This window comes from Panthera onca, chromosome C1 (assembly GCF_046562875.1).
Source record: "Panthera onca isolate mPanOnc1 chromosome C1, mPanOnc1 haplotype 2, whole genome shotgun sequence".
NCBI classification, from domain to species: domain Eukaryota; kingdom Metazoa; phylum Chordata; class Mammalia; order Carnivora; family Felidae; genus Panthera; species Panthera onca.
This window is the reverse complement of record NC_138346.1, coordinates 56072921-56094699: the sequence shown is the minus strand read 5'-3', so window position 1 is coordinate 56094699 and position 21779 is coordinate 56072921. Positions and strand designations below refer to the sequence as shown.

The 21779-nt window shown below is 42.2% G+C and overlaps 1 protein-coding gene and 1 long non-coding RNA gene across 6 annotated transcripts in view; one reads left to right on the top strand and one right to left on the bottom strand.

Annotated features, from left to right (window-relative positions):
- The first annotated feature begins 40 nt into the window (after window positions 1-40).
- LOC144617150 (uncharacterized) lies at window positions 41-6572 on the top strand. 3 transcript variants are annotated; one of them, XR_013557250.1, is made up of 3 exons: window positions 41-135; window positions 1493-1706; window positions 6011-6572. It is a non-coding gene; the product is annotated as an uncharacterized LOC144617150 (long non-coding RNA). The 3 variants fall into 3 exon arrangements; XR_013557249.1 differs by having other exon boundaries at window positions 41-153; XR_013557251.2 differs by lacking the exon at window positions 41-135 and adding an exon at window positions 162-1054.
- A 1169-nt stretch (window positions 6573-7741) lies between these two features.
- Window positions 7742-21779, bottom strand: part of PDE11A (phosphodiesterase 11A) — a 413214-nt gene continuing 399176 nt past the window's right edge. For all 3 annotated transcript variants that reach the window (XM_060621932.3, XM_060621931.3, XM_060621933.3), the window contains exon 20: window positions 7742-9806. In XM_060621932.3, the coding sequence (XP_060477915.1) occupies window positions 9651-9806 (156 nt within the window). In that variant the 3' untranslated portion in view covers window positions 7742-9650. The remainder of the gene's footprint in view (window positions 9807-21779) is intronic.

Genomic DNA, 21779 nt, shown 5'->3' with positions numbered 1-21779 from the left:
TTGGGAGGGGGTTTCACCGCCCTGTTGTTTGTATGTTAGTGGGGCTTGCTTGGTGTCGTTTGCATCGTTTCGGTGTCTGACTCGGGAGAGGAAAGTTTATCGTCTGAAATCCCATGCTTGTCTTAGCTGTTTACGGTGCAGTATATACAAACGGTGTCGGTTCCTGTTTTGTGCTTGTAAATTAGTAGGAAGGAAAAGGTGGACTGAATCCTTGGTAGTGCCCTGAAATTAGAGTAGGTTCTTTTTTAAAGCCGCCCTGAGGGCATATTTCTAGGAAGTAATATGAAGAGACCAAAAGTCTATTTTTGTCGTTTCCACAGGTGGCGTAGCATAGGTTTTGTGAATCATAAATGGTACTGTGAGATCCTCAATTTTATTTTTATTTATTCATTTTTCATTTGCTAGATTTAATTTAGTTAATTTTTTTTTTTTTTTTTTTGAGATCCTCAGTTTTAGATCCAAGTGTCTCCAATCCTCTCTTTTCATGAACAATTATTACTGAATAGATGGTGGCATTTAAACTGGGACTCCTGCCCTGGTCCTCTAACTTTCAGTACAAAGAAGAGACCATTCTTTCTTGATCTGCCTAGATCTCCATTGGTCGTCTTCTTTTTTTAATGTTTATGTATTTTTTTTTTAGAGCGAGAGAGCATGAGTGGGGGAGGAGCAGATAGAGAGGGAGACACAGAATCCAAAGCAGCCTCCAGGCTCTGAGATGTCAGCACAGAGCAGATGTGGGGCTCAAACACACTCTGAGCTCAAGTCGGACACTTAACTGACTGAGCCACTCAGATGCCCTTCCACTCCTCTTCTACCATTTGCATTGGCCTGCCTAGCCCTTAAGATAAACTGTCAAAAGCATATCTGCTATATACTTAAAGACTTCCATGCAAGTCCTTAATCATCCTCCTTTATACTTTTGCTGGCCATGCATCTTTTCTATATATAAATTTTAGACCCAACACCAGCCATATTGTATGCCATATTAGACCATTTATGGTACATTTTTTCTAATCTTAATAACCACCCCTATATTCTACGTATTACATGTAAGGTAAGTTTTGCGTACTGGAAAGTTTTATGTTATTTGCCTAAGACCACAGAGCTAGGTAGTTAGCAGCTGTGCCAGGATATCCAACATCTATTTTCAGTAGGAAATAGCGACTGATAAATAACTCATTCCATATATCCCTTATAGATGAGTTTCTAAGAGCCTAGTGTTTGGGGCCAAGTTGTATAATGGAAGATTAGTTTCCTTTCTCCATTCAACCAACCAACCAACGAAACTACTTGGTGTGGTCAGTAGAAATTTGAACTTCCAGATCTGAATTGCAGCTGTGAGCAGATGTTAGGAAGTAATTAGTGGGGGTGGTATAGCATCTAGTCGTCTGATAGATCTAGGCGGAGACTTCTGTAGGTGTGATTGTTCATAGCAGAAAACAACTGACTTTATGTACTCATTCAGTCTTCTCTCTTGCTGAAAAATTGGCAGCGCTGTGAACTTCCGAGTGGGACCAGAAAAGGAACTTGCCACTACATGAATACCAAGAAAGGAACAAACTGCGCACGTTTCAGAGTGTTGAGTGGGCCTCTGGTCCACCTAAGATACCCTGAGAACATAGCCAATGAGGATCACTCTAATTCTCCTCTAACACTTCTTCAACCCAATGTCTTGGTGCACCCTTTTAGGGCCTTCAACTCAGCACGTATGTGGGTTGACAGAGGTTGGTTAGTGCTGCTCAGTAATTGAGGGTTGGGTGTGGGAGGATTTTCACCCTTATGGCTGCCTGACTACATATTTGTCCCTTGGAAACTCAGGCTCAGTATTTAAAGATCCTTATGTATGAACCGTTACTTTGGGTAAGTTACTGTTAAATCAAGGTAACACCACAGAACTTAGAAATGGGAAGTTACCTTTTTATCTTTCGTCTGTCAGTCTTTCTTTCAGAGTTGTATTTGTATCATGAAAGCGTTCACCTGCAAATGGTTTCTTGGAAAAATGTATGAAAAATAGAAGGACTATCTGCCCTCCTCCAAATTTCTTGGATCCCTTCAGGCATCAGTTGGGGTCCCCTGTTTGTGTTAGTACCTGTCTGTGAGTGTGGCAGCTGACGAGGGCAGGAGGGAGGCCGCTCTGTGTCTTTCCCCCTTATTTCATGTGCTGCTGTTCCCGAGGCCTGGCTTGAAAAAAGCAGGACATTCGGCTTAGACAGATGGAGGGCAGGGTCATTTTCAAAATGAAATGAGTGCACAAATCACACTGTGAAATTGGCATGACCATCACTGCTGCTGTGATAGACTGACTTTTATTTAGTTATGATGGGCAGTTGGGGAATAGATTAGGTTTTTGGAGGGGGGAGGGGCCGCAGTGAAAGAAGGCCCTTTAATTAATGAGAGAAATTCTGGAAAGCAATAAATGGGGTGGAATATTATAAAATGTCATAAAAGACCATTTTGTTTCCAACAGAATCTTGAAAACTGGAGCATGTATCAAAAATTAAATGTATCGTACCATTGCTAGCAATAAGAAAGCATTTGGTGGTTGCAATAAAATGATTTAGTGCCTTATAGAAAGAAACTAGGCTTTGAGAAAATGGAGTTGGACTCGGTGGATTTTGCTGCAAAAAGGAAGGCATGTTCACCATGTAGAAGAATTCCATTCAGGCAAAATGTGTAGGAGCTAAAAGCATGATGTTTGGTTCTTCATATGCTTGTGTTTCTGCCTGCCAAAGCATGAGATGATCAAATCCTATTCTATTTGTACATATTATCTGTCTGGCATTCTCTTGTAAAACAGTTGGAAGGTATGATTTCTTATTTATTCTTTACATGTGATCATGTCCTGTTGGTAAACCGGTCATTTCTGAACATCCCAACTACCACAGCTGTGGTCAGACATCTTTCTTGATAAAGGAAGACCTTCTGAAAAAAACACTTTTCAGTTGTTATTTTTTTTCCCTTCTCATTTCAGGCCATTTTCTTCAGGATGGCCAGTTTCAGGGGCTCAGTTACCTTGCTTCCTCTCAACAGTAAACAGGAAAAAATAATAAATTAGTACCAAATTGGTAATGTAATTGACTTTTAGAAGCATCCCTTCCATCTTTTAATACTTTTGGAAGGGTTGTATACCAAATCAATACTTGGGGACATGTATGCTCAGACATTTAACCTCATTATGAACTCTCTTTTTGCTGGTGGTTTCAGCTCTATTATTTTCATTAGATTTCTTTCTTGGATATACCTTATTTTTTATCAAGTAGCTTATATTTAGGTGCTTACGGTGTTAGCACTGTTACCTAAACTTGTCAGGGAGAACACAATAGCATTATAGTTTATAAATGGAGTTAGTAGGGAAGGCACAACTGTGGATACTGGTATTTGAAGAAAGCGATCAGCCATCCAAACAAAGAGCTACTCTAAACCTTGTGTTTATACAGTACTTTCTGTACCAGGACCTGGTCCTGCTTTGCCTAACTTCCCTCATTAATCCTCACAGCCCTTCTGTGAATTAGGTGACTCTTATTTTTGGCCCCACTGGAAAACCATCGACTGCAAAGCACAAAAGGAAGCCTGTGGTTGCAGCAGCCCGCCCACCGGGGCTGGCGATTGCTTAAGCTGGCCAGTAGGGGCCACACTGCACCTCTTTCCTCTCTCCCCCTGGGCACCTCCTCTCCAGTCCTTTGAATTGGCTTTGGATCATTTGCTGCAGTTTGTTCTAATAGAACAGGCACAATGGTGTAAGAATTTTAAAGTTTAAGCACCGAAGCCGTTGTGTAATTGTATGGCGTCAGTGTGGCCGGCAGCCCTGCATTGATGCGATCCCCCTGTGTAATTGCCCATGCAAATTCGAGTGGTCTGTAAGGGACGCAGAATCCCGCGTTTGGCTACAGATTCTTCTCCCCCAGAAAATCTAATAACTCGAAGAACCTTTTGTCATCTTTAAAATGCACCATGGACAGGGATGTCTCAGTATCCCTCTCATAGGGGCAGACATCACAGATCAAGGTTAATGGGCTAAATTCACAGCCAAAATTTAAATTGTAGGTAATCAGATGCATGCTTTCCTCTTTCAGACTTTAAATCACCCACCACAAGAGAAATAAAGATTATTCCAGAGGTTTAGTTAAACTTTAAGCATTTTATTAAAAACCAAGATAGTTAGGTCTCTTAAAGCAGACTGTTTCAAACTCATGAATTAGTTGCCTGTGAAATTGCTTGCAATCTGTAATGTAGTATTCTTAAAATGAAACATCAGCCTGACAAATCTGTACAAAGCCAGTGACTTCAAACAATTCAGCTGAAGACATATTTCCCTCCTTTTGTGTAAAACAATAGTAATTAGGAAGCAAATCCAGAGGAGATCCTTTTTAGATTATTGTATATCAAAATAAAATGGCAAAAGCAATTTTCTCTCATGGGAATGAGACTTAACAAAACCTCATCTCTTATTTCCGTACTATGCCCTTCCTTCCTCGTTCCCTCCCTTCTTTCCTCTCTCCCTTTTTTCCTTCCTCCCTTCCTCCCTCCCTCCCTCCCTCCCTTCCTTCCTTCCTTCCTTTAATTCACGTAAACATGATTTAATATAAATCTAAAGAAACAAATTGAGGTTCTAATACACACATATATACATATAGAAAGTGAACACAAAGATAAATCATGGCCTCAAATAGCACATTTTTATCACAGAAAATACTTCATTTACCTAATAAACATATTTCTGTACCGGTGTATACATTGAACAACATTGGTATAGATACGCTGCACAGAAGCAATTAATCTTTAGCCCTGTTGAGAGATGTGCCAAATATGCAAGAACATTCATAATTAAATTAGGGAAGATGTAACCCAAAATTGATAGCTGAGGAAAAGGTAGTAACGCAAACAATGTAAGCAGGACACCAGGCATCGCTGAACCTGTGCTCATCCTGACATTCCCTGGACACGCTTCATCTTGTTTCTGTCCTCCCTGTGTTTTATTCTATTACTGCTCACTTATGAAACTTATGAAATTCTGGCTTTCTTGTAGCCAGACCCAACTTTTAAATTTCCTGCTACATTTGAGTTTTGGGAGTTCTTTACAGCAAGTGGCAGAACAGCTGTTTCAGAGACTGTTATTCTGAAGCAGACAATGAGACTTCACGGCACTGGCATTGCCGGAGTTTTTAGGGTCCTAAGTTAGGTTTTGTTCTGTTGTTTAATGAATTCTCTTGGAGTTTTTATTTTTTCTAGGCCAGACATTTTTCTTTAGATTTAAATCTTCCCTAACATGTTTAGATTTCTGTCTTGCTTGAAGGGAGTTTTTCCCACTATTACTGGGGGTGAGATGTATTTTACCTTTCTGCAATTCATTAAGAGTCAGCAGGAGAAATGGATTTTAAAATAATTGTACTGCAAAGTAAATTGAGCAGACTCTGTTTAATGACCTAAGGTAAGTGGATAAAGTATGATAAATTTTGGTACATGAAAAAAGCAACTGAATTCCTGTAGCATTAATATTAGATGATATTGCTATTACACTAACAAAAATTTAAAGATTATTTCTAACCCAACCCAACGTGTATGCAAATATAAAATACCTGGAAATGTATAGACATCTCAGATTTTAGAAATAAAAAACACATGCAATTTTAATTTCACTTGATTCACTTTATAAATTGACTTCTAAATTAAACCAACTGCCATTTATAGGATATCTAGCTATGAGGTAATCTAAAGTTGTCCCTTATGAAGTAAAAGGGTACATTTTAAAAAAGCTGTACTGACAACCGTATCTTTCATGATCACTAGAGGCAGGCTCAGACATATATGTGGTAGGGGTGTTTTATATCTACCCCATATATGTAACTTTTTATTTTGTCTTTGGAGAGAAGATGACCTCTTTAGGTTTGTTCCTATTGTGTTTGAGAAGAGTAAGTAAGACAATTATGTGGAAAATATTTTAAAAACTAAATACAGGTTGGTCCTCTGTTGTAGAAGTTAACCGAATAAAGCCAGTGCTTTTATTTTACAGGTGCAAAACCCAAGACCTGGAGGGTCCCAAGAGAACAGGTCAAACTGGTGGCCAAGTCGGGGGCCAGGGCCCGTCTACTGTGCATCCTGTGGTGACCTTTGTAGTTTGCACGTGATCTCTCCTGGCCAGTATCATAAGCTACATTGTGGGTTGTGCATGTGTTGTCTACATATCGACTACGAAGAAAATAAATAACATGTCTGAAAAAACATATCATGTGGAGAAGGTAGGATGAAGTCCTTTCAGCCATTAATGCCAGGAGCCCCAAGGAAGCAAACGTAGTCTGGTCAGCTGAAGGTTTTATAAGAAGGCTCACATTTCAAATGCCTTCCTCCAGTAGGAAACAGCCATTAATGGTAAGGACTGAGAAAATGTCTCTTTATTGTAGGAAAGCAAAATATATAGATAATCACACATACCTCTCAGTCTTGGAAAATCATGCCTTATTTAGAAAAGGGCTTGAAAATATCTCAAACGCCCAAGTGTTCAGCCTCTCACCCCTGGGGTTGCACAGGGAGGGTGCTGCTGTCCTTTTCCACTGCTTCATGGTCTCCGAGGAATGGACCCATGGCATTAGTCAGCAGTTTCTGAATTTTGACCCACAATAGGAAAGATACCTTAAGACAGGAAAAATAGATGGAGGCAATTACAAACAGCTACTTGATTGATGGTTGACATTGTCAGGGCTCCAGTGTATGGCAGATTGCAATGGTGTTGAACTCCCCTTGCTACCAGTGGATGTTGCTATTGGCAACCGTGCAGTGAAGCCAATAAAAAGGCAAGAGAATGAGACGAAAGCTCAACCTCAGTGGAAGCCGTAGGGTTTGTGCTATAAATTATGTTCCCCTTAGCAATGTGTAGCATCAACGTTCAGGGCGGCTCGGGTGCTCATAGCTGCCTGCAGTCTCCATTGGACCCTGGGTCTAGTTTTATCATAAAGCACATGCTTTAAAATTTTGCTCTAGATAGACTGGCATCCGTCTGTCTGGGCTATTTATTTATTTATTTATTGTTGGGGAGGATAACAGATGTGGGTTCATCTCTGCCTCACATGGGCTGATTTTCAATTCCCGTTTGTGATATAAACATGGTGTGCCATAATAGCTGGAAACACCTGCAGTGCTTCTGAGCTGCAGACACAGGACCCAGGTCTGTCCCCAACTCCACTCCCTCTTTGTTCCTCACCTGAAGGAGGGGAGACAGCCGGGCAGAAGCTATTTTCCTTTAGAGCAGAGCGATTCAGAAAACTGGCTTAATAAAATCCATAAATCTGAGCAGCCTCCTCTTACCTGCTCTGTGAAGGCACTTTTTCCTACACTCGTTTTTTTCCTCTAGATTCTCCAGTCTTCACTGCAGAGACAGCTGTAAATGGTGGCCAGGAACATGAATTTTTAGGTTCCCACTTCCTCCTCTCTTTTGTCAAACCCCTCCCTGCTCAAATAACTCTCTTTTCTAAGCAATTGATGACAGGATTCTGTATCCTCCTTTTTGGGGTTAGAAGCACCATTTTTCTTTGTTTGGACTAATGTTTACCTGGCCTTTGGCAGTTCTCTTACCATCTGCCTCAGTCTCTGTCTTTTCTTTTTTGGGTGTCTTTTGCTTCTCATCCTCATCTTCCTCTCCCCCTTTGCCTGGTTAATAATTTTCTTTGACTTTGTTTCTTGCTGCATGAAATCTTATGTCTTCCCTACAGATAGATACCTGTTCTTCCCTCTCTTTGGTTTTGGAACCTTCCTTTGCCCATTCTTTTTTTTTTTTTTTTTTTTTTTTTCCATTTTTTGAAAACCTTTATTCACTTTTGAGAGACAGAGAGAGGGGCACAGAGAGAGGGGAGACACAGAATCCGAAGCGGGCTCCAGGCTCTGAGCTGTCAGCACAGAGCCCAATGCGAGGCTCGAACCCACAAACCGTGAGATTGTGTCCTGAGCCGAAGTCGGATGCTCAACCGACTGAGCCACCCAGGCGCCCCTTTCATTTACCCATTCTTAGAACATTTTTGGAATGTCTACTATGTGCCAGGGAAACAATACTCCTTGTGTAACTTGGCCCCTATTTCCTTAATATTTGAGTAGTCAAGTTAATAACTGATACTAACTAGTAACCATAAGAACAAAAATGATTTGTGAACTTTAGATTTTTCAGAGCTGGAATGGACTTCACCGTTCATCTAGTCCAGGGATGTCCAACTCCTCGGAGCTCCTTTATGGACCACCATGTCTGTAACCAAAGAGGAGAATTTGCAGGTTCTGGGTCTCCCAACCTGGCTTCAGAGAATTTCAGCTCTTAGATGTTTTATATCTCGGAGATTCCTTGTAAGATTTATTTGAACAAAGAGTTCTAAGGTTAAACATGTTTGCAAATCACTTCCTAATGTAATCTCATTCAGCAAATGAGGAAACAGGCTGGGACAAGTTAGGTGTTTTGTCCAAAGTCACCCAATAACTGGTGCCAAAGCCAGAGTCGTAGGTCTAGCTTCTAGTCCAGCATTCTTTGGACAAGTCAAACCATGTCCTCAATCTCTCAGGTCAAATGGGGAGCCAAGCAGTTTTCTAGTCATTGCATCGATTTAATATAGTTTATTATTATAAATCTAGCCTCCTAGAGCATATTTGTCCCCTGGCCAGACTGTTATTTCTTTCTTATACTTAAGGAAAAATAAAAAAATTGGCAACCACCACATTTGGCTTTAGGTTGGTATCAGTAGTAACTTTCAATGGTGTATAAAAACTCATCCCTAAGAGAACTCAAGGCAGTCTGTGATTATTCTCCGCGGCTCTGCTGTGGCCTGTAAAATGTCTTCGCGGTTGGAAATAGTTCCTAAGTGTTCATGGGTCACTTGTGGTGAATCCAGCTGTGGACTTCCTTTCATCCCTCCTTTAATTAAAGCCTATTAATCCATTCCTTCTGGGAGAAGACTTGGTCTACAACAAAGGGTGAATTTTAAAAAAGTGGAAAAGGGGGCCGCAATCCCAATGCAGTGTTATGAATCTTGTATAAATACCAGTCACACAAACAAACGCATTTGTTACCTTCCTACTATGGGCCTTTTTAGGGGAAAACCAGGACTGACCAGTATGTGTAAGGATGCTATGGTTTATTTTTTAGGTAGGCAATTCTAAAGGCTCTAATCCATCATTAAGAAGCTTTAGGACAAAAATAAAATACCTCTACAGGATACAAACTGGGCTTCTTGGAACAGTGTGGCACAAAAGGGCACTCAGGAGAGGATGCAAAGGCAGGCATTGCTTGGCTTGTAACAAATAGAAGAGCTGGATACAAAGTGAAGCAGCGCTAATGGCGCGTTCCCTGCTCTGGGCTCCGTCGGCCACTGGGCTCAGCATGAGCAGGGCCGGCTGTCCTCTGGTGCAGGTTCCTCTGCCCAGCACCTGTCCCACGTGTGCTCTCGTGTGCTCATCAGGGGAAGCTGAGCGCCCCGGGCCGGGCTCCTTCCCCACCTCCTCTGTCCTTCCCGTCACACTCTCCTCCGGGGACCACACTTAAAGGTGGAAGCCCAGGCGTGCTTCCCGGTGCAAACCAAGAGACTCTGCCAGAGCTTAAAGGAACAAAAGGATGACGTGGGCTGGCCCGAAGCTGGCCCTTCAGGATGCAGTCATTTTGCAGCGGCAGCTAAGCTGGAGGGTTAGTTTCTGTCTTCCCCAGCGGCCACGAGGCTGGCAGACGAGGGCGAGGCGGCCGGCACCAGCAGCCTTTTCTGGTGCAGCTCTTCCCACTTACTTCTGTTCGCTGCCACCGAGTCCAGCATGGGCTTCAGTTTCACGTTGACCTTCACCAACGCCTGAAATAAAACAAAAAAAAGGTGGAGGAGAGAGGAACCCGAGTCACTGACATGGTTTTCTAGCTTTCCCTTGTGAGGAGAACGGACACTGGCTGCAAGAAATGAAATGTGATGATTATTTTGGTAAACCCGAGCTATTGGCAAGAAGTAAACATGCATGTAACACCATCGTGCTGCATTAATAGAGCCTGTGCAGAAAATGAAAAAAATAAGACAGGGTGGCTGTGTACTACTCCCAGGGTGCTAGCCCATTAGATTATGATCCTGTTCTAAATCTATATCCAGACAAGACAGGACACAAAATACTCGGCTCACACATGCCTACTTATGTATATTGTTGCCTGCTCTGGACACTCCAGATCTCAACAGACCATGAACTTAAAGCTTTACTAAGATACACCTACCATTGGCTCCACCACGGAGGAGGGGAGGGTTCTGGGTGGACTCATCTGAATAAGAAAGGCCAGATAACATCCCAAGAGAAGAGAAGGTGCTCGTTTTTCAAGCTAAGGATCTGGGAGCTGTGCTAAATGAACAGACTGGCATGTGAACATGTATGAAGATGGACGCGAGACAAGAGAAAAAGGAGTGGGGAAGAGAGGGGCTGGGCTGCAGTGAGGGGATGGAAGGGGACACACAGGCAGAGGCCAGAGGCTAAGGATCCAGGGGCTTATTTGCAGGAGACTCTCCTAAATGTTTTCTTTTTTACTTAATTTTGTTGTCTTTGAAAAAGAGTCCCCTACTCCCTAATAGTATAATTTTCCAACCGCTATCGTGGAACAGAGCAATGAATAAAGCAAGGGTCATGGAGTTGTGCCGGTATTAGCCCATGGAAAGGGAATGCTCCCACTTTGTGCCTTGGGTCTGTGTTCTGTGGCCACAGATCATACCCTTGGTCCTTGTAGACACTTGCAGGTGTGGTGCATTCATCCCAAGGGGAACAAATCCACTGCAATGTCACCACACCTCCTGAACAACCTTCTCCAAGCAGGGCCTGTGGTTAGGGGGTGGTTGATAGCAAAACCTCCCAACAAAGAACAGCCCTTCATGTTGAGGGCAGCACTAGAGGTGACCAGGGACGCTACTGAGCTGTGAGCCCTCCAACCTGGCCGAAGTGGTGACCCTTCACACTGATGTCTCTTAGAGCATATTCCTCAAGAGTGACATTTATCTCACCAACCAACATTTAATTTCAAATCAGATGTATTAGTGAAATATGAAAATATTTCATATATGAAAATAAAATTCAGGTAGTGATCAAAATCCTCTTTATTGAGAAAAATGCAGGTGACTGTTTTCTATTCATTGCACAGTGTTTTTATTTGGATGATAGTGTAGGGTAGCAACGAATGCCATGGTTTTATTTAGTATAGTTTGGCACTGGCTCCTTGTCACTCTGATCGAGCCTTTTAATTAAACTGACTACTATAATTCCTATGGAAATTAGTGTTTATATTATTTTCCTGCTACAAAAGCTTTTCTCTAGAACTTATTTTTTTTTTAATCCCAGGAGCACAAATTGGAATTTTTTTCTGCCTGAAATGTAATTAAAAACTCATTTGATTACTATATTTCTGGCTCTGTTTTACTTATTAAATTCCTGTAATCAGTTTTCTTTTATGAAGCTGCTGGGAAATGATCTCAAAAGCAACACATTTTTCTCTTCCTTGGCAGGTTCCCGAGCATTTACTAAATTACATTCATAGCACCTGCCCATGATTCGAATTACTCCACCAATTTATTCCTTAAACCATTTAAGTTTATTTGGCTTAGCCCCAAACAGACATTTCTTTCCTTTATCTAGCTCTTTGTTCTCCCTCTTGCTTCCTTTGTGGTGAATAAAAACAAAACAAAACAAAAAACTCCAAACTTTTGGGGAGGTACATATTTCTCAGAATTCTTCCTTCCCTTTATTTCATATTCTCTTTAATTAAACACAGAATTGCTATACTAGAATATCGTTTTCCTCTGGCAGGTGCTGGGTCTAGGCAAAAGTAGCAAAAATCCCATCCTGTGCCATCAGTAAGATAATTGCTCCCACTATTTAGAAAGATATGCATATACCTACGAACTTCTCATCAGCAAGTGACACCTGATGAGTTCTGTGCAAATGCTAACATCTGTCTCCTTTGACTTCCTCATCACTTAGCGAAAGAGAAAGGGGACACTTATCACCTGTCTGCTCAGTCTCCATATACATGCAGAGCGACTAGAAAGGTTATGTACGTTAGTTATGTAGATGTACATGGTGCCATCAGCTGCGGATGCTGAATCTCTCCTGTGGCATCCCTGCAGTGTGACCACTGCAGTGTTTAAACATGCCCACAGGCAGTGAACTACCTCCCAGGTTGTTCTGATTTTGGAATGTTGTTTTTATATTGAAGTGAAATCTATATCCCTGTAACTTCTACCTAATGGTCCTTGAAGCCAGAATGTACTTGAGCAGGGTAGGACTGATGACTCATGTGCTGCTCCAAGTGTAGGTCAGCGTTGAGACTGACCTAAAAACCCAACTTGGGATGTGCTGCTTATTATCCTTGGGGCAACTATATGGCTATCACGGGGGCTCCCAAACTCACGTCCACTCTGCCTGGCCCACCACAGACACCTTGGGTACTTACTTGCCTGCTCTGGGACAGACCTGGGCATCTAGTCACCTAAGTGGCTGAGGGACCCCACTTTCTTCATGATTCCATTCACACTCATGTAGGGTGCCCAGCATGTAGGGTTTATTCCACATTTTATTTATGTTTTGAGCAAGTGACATGTTCACATAGTCCAATGGATACAAAGGGTACAAAAGGTACAGTGTAAAATATCCCTTCATCCCCTGCCCCCAGACATTTAGTTTCTTTCCCTAGAGACAACCAAACTTAGTGTATCCTTCAAGAACCATTTTATGTGGAAGCCATATATGAAAGGCCCACAGCTAGTATCATCCTCAATGGGGAAAAACGGAGAATTTTCCCCTAAGGTCAGGAACACGACAGGGATGTCCACTCTCACCACAGTTGTCTACATAGTGTTGGAAGTCTTAGCCTCAGCAATCAGACAAGCAAATGAAATGAAAGGCATCCAAATTGGCAAAGAAGTAGTCAAACTTTCACTCCTCGCAGATGACATGATACTCTACATGGAAAACCCAATAGACTCCACCAAAAAACCGCTCGAGCTGATAAACGAATTCAGCAAAGTCACAGGATATAAAATCAATATACAGGCATTGGGTGTATTTCTATACACTGATAATGAATCAGCAGAAAAAGAAAGCAAGGGATCGATCCTATTTATAATTGCACCCAAACCCATAAAATACCTAGGAATAAACCTAACCAAAGACATAAAAGATCTGTATGCTGAAAACTATAGAGAGCTTATGAAAGAAACTGAAGAAGCCACAAAGAAATGGGAAAACATTCCATGCTCATGGATTGGAAGAACAAATATTGTTAAAATGTTGATACTACCCAAAGCAATCTACACATTCAATGCAAACACTATCAAAGTAACACCAGCATTCTTCTCAGAGCTAGAATAAACAATCCTAAAATTTGTATGAAACCACAAAAGCCCCCGGGTAACCAAAGTAATGTTGAAAAAGAAAACCAATGGGGCATCTGGGTAGCTCAGTTGGTTAAGCGTCCGACTTCGGCTTAGGTCATGATCTCGCGCACTCCATGAGTTTGAGCCCCATGTTGGGTTCTGTGCTGACAGCTCAGAGCCTGGAGACTGCTTCAGATTCTGTGTCTCCCTCTCTCTCAGCCCCTCCCCCACTCACGCTCTGTCTCTCTCTCTCAAAAATAAACATTAAAAAAGAAAAAGAAAACCAAAGCTGGAGGCATCACAATCCCAGACTTTAGCCTGTACTACAAAGCTGTAATCATCAAGACAGTATGGTATTGGCACAAAAACAGGCACATAGATCAATGGAATAGAATAGAGAGCCCAGAAATGGACCCATAAATATATGGCCGACTTATCTTCGACAAAGCAGGAAAGAGTATCCAATGGAAAAAAAGACAGTCACTTTAGCAAATGGTGCTGGGAGAACTGGACAGCAACATGCAGAAGAATGAAACTGGACCACTTTCTTACACCATACACAAAAAGAAATTAAAGATGGAGGAAAGATGTAAATGTGAGACAGGAAACCATCAAAATCCTACAGGAGAAAACAGGCAGCAACTTTTGACCTCAGCTGCAGCAACTTCTTACTTGACATGTCTCCGGAGGCAAGGGAAACAAAAGCAAAACTGAACTATTGGGACCTCATCAAGATAAAAAGCTTCTGCACAGGAAAGGAAACAATCAACAAAACTAAAAGGCAACCGACAGAATGGAAGAAGATATTTGCAAACGGCATATCAGATAAAGGGTTAGTATCCAAAATCTATAAAGAACTTATCAAACTCAACACCCAAAAAAACAAATAATCCAGTGAAGAAATGGGCAGAAGACATGACATTTTTTAAAGAAAATATCCAGATGGCAAACAGACACATGAAAAGATGCTCAACATCACTCATCATCAGGGAAATACAAATCAAAACCACAATGAGATACCACCTCACACCTGTCAGAATGGCTAACATTAACAACTCAGGCCACAACAGATGTTGGTGAGGATGTGGAGAAAGGGGAACCTTTTTGCAGTGTTGGTGGGAATGCAAGCTGGTGCAGCCACTCTGGAAAACTGTATGGAGGTTCCTCAAAAAATTAAAAATAGAACTATCCTATGACCCAGCAATTACATTACTAGGAATTTATCCAAAGGATATAACAATGCTGATTTGAATGCTGACTTGAAGGGGCATACGCACCCCAATGTTTGTAGCAGCACTATCAACAATAGCCAAATTGTGGAAAGAGCCCAAATATCAATCAACTGATGAATGGATTAAGAAGATGTGGTACACACACACACACACACACACACACACAGGAATACTACTCTGTGATGAAAAAGAATGAAATCTTGCCATTTGTAATAATGTGGATGGTACTGGAGGGTATTATGCTATGGGAAATAAGTCAGGCAGAGAAAGACAATACTCATGTCAAATTTGAGAAACTCAACAGATGAACATAGGGGAAGGGAAGGAAGGATAAGTTACAGAGAGGGAGGCAAAACATAAGAGATTCTTAAATACAGAGAACAAACTGAGAGTTGCTGGAGGAGAGGTGGGTGGTGGGATGGGTTAAATGGGTGATGGGCATTAAGGAGGACACTTTTCGGGATGAGCACTGGGTGTCATATATAAGCGATGAATCACTGGGTTCTACTCCTGAAGCTAAGACTACACTGTATGTTAACTAACTTGAACAAAAAAAAAAAAGAAAAAAAAAAGGAAAAGAAACGTTTTATGCGGTTGCCTGAGTGGGTCAGTTGCATCCAACTCTTGATTTCGGCTCAGGTCAAGATCTTGCACTCTCTGAGTTTGAGCCCCATGTTGGGCTCTGTGCCAACAGTGTGGAGCCTGCTTGGGATTCTCTCTCTCTCTTTCTCTCTCTGCCCCTTCCCAATGTGTACACAGGCACTCTCTCTCTCTCTCTCTCAAAATAAATAAACATTAAAAGCGAAACATTTTATGTATATGTAAGCACATATAAAAAATACATACATATGCATATGTATATATGTATACATATGATACTTTATACATATGTATAATGTACATGTGTGTATGTGTATAATTAAGTTGATTTTCCTATCATTTCAGATGTTTCTTTCAGAGACAGAGTGAAATCAAAACTTTGTGGAACATTATTATGATGCTTGAGTGAGCACAAGGGTACTGTGTAGAAATTAGTACCTGGAGTATAGAGAGGAGAGGGACCAAATTCTAATTTTCTATTGTTATGACACTGAGTGTTTCTTCTGCAGAACTTAATCTGCTGTGAATCCCATTTCTTGTAGTCTTCCTCTGAAAAACTGTAGTTTTCATTTCTAGAAGTTTGAGTTGGGCATTTTTTATATCTTCCATGACTGTGATTATCATGCTTGGTCTTTCCTCTACCCTTTGAACATATAAAACATAATAAGTATCTTAATGTCCTTCTCTATCAATTCTATGATCTGTATCATTTCTGAGTCTGTATGGATTGGTTTTTCTCATTATTACAGGCCAAGTTTTCTTGCTTCTTTGCATGCCTGGTAATCTTGATCGGATATTAGGCATGGTGAATTTTATGTTGTTGGGTGATGGATTTTTATTTGCTTATCTATTTATTTATGTTTGCATTTCTTTAAACATTTTTCAGTTTTGTTCTGGAATGCAGTTAGGTTACTTGGAAATTATTTGGTCCTCTGAGGTTTGCTTTTAAGCTTTGCTAGGTAGGTCCAGAGCAGCCTTTAGTCGGATTAATTTGGGTCCACTACTGAGACAATAACCTTCTGAGAACCGGACCCAGTACCTCATATATTTCAACGTTTTTCTTTAATATTCTGCCTGGGGGAGCATGGACGATTTCCCAGCCTGTGGGAGCTCTGAGGATTATTCCACTTGCTCCCTTTTGCTGTTCTTTCCTCAGCCTCAGCAGTTTCCCCGCATGCATGTAGTGAACAGCACTGAAGACTCATAGGGGTGCTCTGCAGATCTCTGGAACTCTCTCTCGTGTGACTATCTCTTCTCTTGTCCTCTTCCCTGGGAACTCCAGCCCCTGGGGCTCCACGGGCCCCTGGCTCTGCCTCCTCAACTCCGTGAGCCCACTGGGCCCTGGCTGGGATTCTCTCTCTGTGCTGTCGCCTGGAAGCTGTCTCCAGTAGTAAGGAGTAAGCTAAGATCATCGTAGGGCTCACTCCATTCGTTGCCCTCTCTCAGGAATCTCCATATTGTGCTGCATGCTGCCTGTTTCCACTGTCTGTAGAACTTAATCTGCTCCATGGTTTCCCCCCTGTCACTCTATCATGGCCAGTGGTGGAAGTCCCTTATCACTGGTTTTAAATAGCTGTTTTGAGTACTCTCCCATGACCTCCCATGGAGAGTGGAAATAAGGCCTTTTATCTTTGTAACTCTAGTTCCTACCACAGTGACTCCAGGGAACAAGAGTCTTCCCTCTCTGCCCACAGAGCAGTGGCAGGAAGAAGGGGTGAGTCTAGGAGAGCGGCCAGTGGCTGAGAGCAGGGTCAGGACATTCTGACCTGCTACAGAATCCTGCTGTAAAAACAAACCCAGAATGACCCTCTTGGGAAATGAATATAGTATTTTCTCTTATTACCATTATTCCTGGGACCATGTTTTTATCAGCTTGCCAAGCTGCTGGGAGTCAGATTCTGGCCCTGTTTTCCCTCAGCCATCATGATCCACGTCTGCTATCATCTGTCCCAGTGTGTGCTTATTCTTGACCACAATCCCTTCTTAGAACCCAACTGCTGGATAGATGGGGCACATGGGGGACAAGGGAATAAACAAAGAGAAAGCCACATTCTTAGAACAGGTCACTACTCCTATACTCTGTTGCTGGAAGGGGGCGGGGAGCATAAAGGAACACCAGCAAATTAAAACCACATTTGTCTTTGAATTTGAAAATGTCCAACTATGTCATTAGTACCTTTTCAAAACTTTGAGGGAGTTACCTGAGCTGACTCTTCATTTATTTTTTTGAAAGGCCAAAGAGAGATGTTTTCACGTCCTGTGGTCGAATTGTATATATTCAGAGTACTGGCACTAAGAGTTAGTATTTTCTGCCTTCCCCCATCTCCACCTTACCCAAGAGAAATATTCAGAAACTAAGGAGTACAATACATGGTAGAAAACAATGAATTTAAAGGATTTCTTTAATATCAATTTTTCATAAAATATAAAATTAGACTTGGAGCCCATCTTGACTATCTGAGGTGATATCCCTGTCATGAAGATATGATCACTTTACTACCATGATTATTTACTTTCTGAGTGAAAATGTCCAAAAGCCCATTTGGGGTTGGTGTTTTGAAATGGAAAACCATTTGGTGATATGACCAGTTGGTGTCATCTCTGCTCAGACCTTCTCAACAGGAAGGGCAAGAGAGCACGCAAGTGGTGGCAGGCCCTGAGATTCCCTTGAATTCATGTGCCTGGATGGTCACACGTGCAAAGAGCGTCTCAGGAGGAACAAAGGAGGCTTCTCCTTAAGGTATGTGACTTCGGAAAGAAGTGGCCAATTGTGGGAGCAAATCCACACTCTTCAATTGTTCAGCCGCTACCTTTCTGGGCCCCCAAAGGTTAAGATTATTCATGATTTAACCTGACACATTCCTGAATTTTACATGCTGGGCTGCACTGCAGCAGTTGGCTAAGAATCATGTTTGGCTTTGCCAGCCTCCTACTCTTCTATCATGTTGCAAGGGCCAGAGGCAGTGAACTCTTTGTCCAGAACTGAACTCATCGCCTTCCTCCAAACCTTCCTTTGCTGTTCGGTTTACTGTGTCAGAGAGCTGAGCATCGTCACCTCCACCTAACTGCTCAAGATGGAAATCTATGGGTCACCCATGACATCTCCCTCTTCCCCCCACATCCAAACGGTCACCGAGTCCTGTCAACCCTGTGCCCAAAGTGTCGTTGTGCGTCAGTCTCTTGCCATGTCTACAACCCTGGTTTAGATCACCATCATCTTCTCAACGGCTCTAACCTGGCTGCCTGCCCTCCCCTTCCTCCTGTCCAATTAACTGCCCACATTGTAGCCACAGATCCCAGCTCATCACTCTCTACCCTGAGCCTTTCAGTGGCTTCCATTTGGTTTGAGTGTGCTGGAAGGACCCTACCCGAAAAGAGAATTATGGTATTAGAAGAGAATAAAATCTAGGAACAAAACAGAAGAGAGAGAGAGAAAAAAAAAAACAAACCTCATAAAACCCAAGGAAAAGCTTGGGTTATGCTACGAAAGCAGAGTTTTGAAATGCCAAAATAAGCCCATCGAGTTTTCTAGAAAACCTGCAGTTCACATCTTTCTATGCATTTTAACGTTTTCCTGAGTAGAAAATCATAAGCCGAACTCCGCATGGTATGTTTGGCAGGGGAGTCGCCGAAGTGTTAGTTACTACATGTGAGAGCAGATGGAGCTGGCTGTGGGGTCCAGATGGGAGGCAGCAAACAGATTCCTCCTAAACCCCACTCCTTCCCTCCCCAGTTCAATGGCCTCTGAAACTCAAGGTTGTGTAAAAATTAATTTGCATTAAATTGCTTAAGATAATGTATTAACTGCCAAAGGAGGCTTCCAGCAGTTTTTAAAACTTGCTTTGAAAAACAAATAATCAAACAATGATGGTGAACACAGAAGCAAGCCAGGACTACTTTGAATAAATGTTTTTAAACCTTCACATTAAAGATACCAGCTTTAGGGGCGCCTGGGTGGCTCAGCCGGGTAATCGACCGACTTCGGCTCAGGTCATGATCTCACGGTTTGTGAGTTCGAGCCCCGCGTCGGGCTCTGTGCTGACAGCTCAGAGCCTGGAGCCTGTTTCAGATTCTGTGCCTCCCTCTCTCTCTGGCTCCCCCCACCCTCTCATGCTCTGTCTCTCTCTTTCTCTCAAAAATAAATAAACATTAAAAAAAAATGATACCAGCTTTAAAATAAATCTTTAGTGTGTAATTTGCTAAAGTCGGAAAGTTAATAATAACCATGTACATATGTTATCCACATACCCATGCCAGGCACTGTGTGCTACTGGGTTCTTCCCAGGCTAGAATGCAATGGTCTTCAAAGGGCTCTAGCCTTATGACTTTTGCCCCCAGAAATAACCTGAGATTGAAACCCCCTATCAGACTTTGAACTGGTAGCTGGCATAAGGAAGTCTCAGCTTCCTCAGCACACAAAGTTGCTGCTGACACTCACTGGGCAGTAGTCTTTACCCAAATTAATGAGGGCCAGAGATCAGCTAGCAGTCATCTCCATTCTCTTTGAACGCCCAGAGTCTGCCAAAGAGACTCTTTAAAAGGTTGGTCATTCTTAGCCTGCCATGTTATGGGGACTCAGAAAATGCTAATAGTAGATGCCAACTCTCTCTGGTGGCAAAGTCAGCAGGCCTATGGAATTTCAGCTTCCAAGGAAGGAATACTCAAAGGAATTGGGAGGCGGTATTCAGACAGCCTGCATTTTCTCTGTGGACCAGGTAAGCTCTGACAGAAAGGACAAACAGCAACTAGCTGTTACTCCCTCCTTAATGGAAGTTCAATATTACTCCATGTTTGTCATGTTGGGTGAGATGTTTTTTCCATTTGGAAAACCTTTTTCTATATATGTGATACCTACTCTGTAGATCTGTTATTATTCAGCAGTAACAGATTGGCTGTGTCCAAATTTTGCAAACGCCAAAAAATATTGTCAGATCTTTCTGAAAAATTTTTAGTGATATTTGAGATCTTAAAACCTAAATAATGTGAGGCGGTTACCCGAATAGCAGTAAAGATGATAGACCCACAGAGGTAATGCTTAGTACGAGGGCATGTGAGCTCATTAGAATCCAATGTAAGAATGATTCAGATCTGTAATCAGAATCCTAAGGGCACAGTCTGGCCAAGTGATAACACTGATGTTTGTAGCATTGACGTCTAATATCCTGAAAGCTACTTACAGTACTAGTAATAACTTAGAAAGAGATCCTTTTCTTTCCAAGGTGTGAGGCAGGTACCTGTAAAAATGACAATGCAAAAATGCATGATGCAATTTTCTCTCTCTCTTTTCTTCCCTTTTCTGTCATTTCCTTCCTGACCTCTCAGGTTACTTGTTTTGCTTATCTTACTTATATGCTCAAGGGATTCCTTTATGGAAAATGATATTTACAAATGACATTAACATTCTGAATTAATGAGGCAGGAATTTTAGTCTCCTTGGACTAACAGCATTGTTATTTCCATTATATAGGGTAAGAGTCTTAAACATCTACAGGGCCAGGCCAGGACCATTAATGAGAGAAATGGGCTTCACGAGACAGTTTGGAGGGTGAGGCCAATGGCAAATGGGATGTTTTACAGTTTTTAAAAAAATTTTTTTATGTTTGTTTATTTTTGAGAGAGAGAGACAGACAGAGTGCAAGTGGGGGAGGGGCAGAGAGAGAGGGAGACACAGAACCAGAAGCAGGCTGCAGGCCCTGAGCTGTCAGCACAGAACCTAACGCAGGGCTCAAACCCACGAACCACAAGATCATGACCTGAGCTGAAGTCAGACGCTTAACCAACTGAGCCACCCAGGCACCCCAACATTTTATAGTTTTAAAAACAGTGTTTAACTGAATGAAACATGTCTGCGGGCTGAATCTATTTTGTGTGCTGTCCATCTGCCTGCTGGGACAGACAGTAAGACCATCTTGCCAAAATGAACAAACCCCTGGGTACTGAATGTGTCCCATGCTCCAGGCTCCACACGAGGACTTCCCCATACGTGGGCTGATTAAATGTCACAACAGCACTGTGAGATTGGTGTTGTGGATCCTGTTTTGACAGATGAGGAACCTTTGACTGGGGAAATTAAATTAAAGGAGCCAAAGTGTACATGGTGAAAATACAGCAGAGCTGGGATGTCAGTGGTGGCCTGCCCGAGGACAAAGTCCACGGTATCTCCCCACGAGGGACCTCACTGGGACGCTGGTATTGACAGGTGTCTCTTTCACCTAACTGCAGTGTCAGGAGAGTGGAGTGACTCTTGTTCTGGTGTTCGGGACACTGTCTCAGGACCAATCCACAGGAGGGAGACAGCTTCACTGGGGAATGAAGAAACACCACCTCCCAAACATTAAGTGTAGACAGTGAATCTTTTATCTGTGACTCATCTACTCTGCCCTGCCCTGGGAAAATAAAACAAGGGTTTTAAGTAGTAAATAACAGGCAGGCTCAAAGACAGCTTGCGTAAATGGGAGCAAGGAGAACCCGTCTCTTCTGTTATAATGAGCCCCTCTAGGATACTGTCCTAGGTTATCCTGTTGGTTGAGTTTTCAGAGCACATTGGTAGCTAATCAATCATGTTCACTGTGTAGGCAACATCTGACTTGGAAGGAAC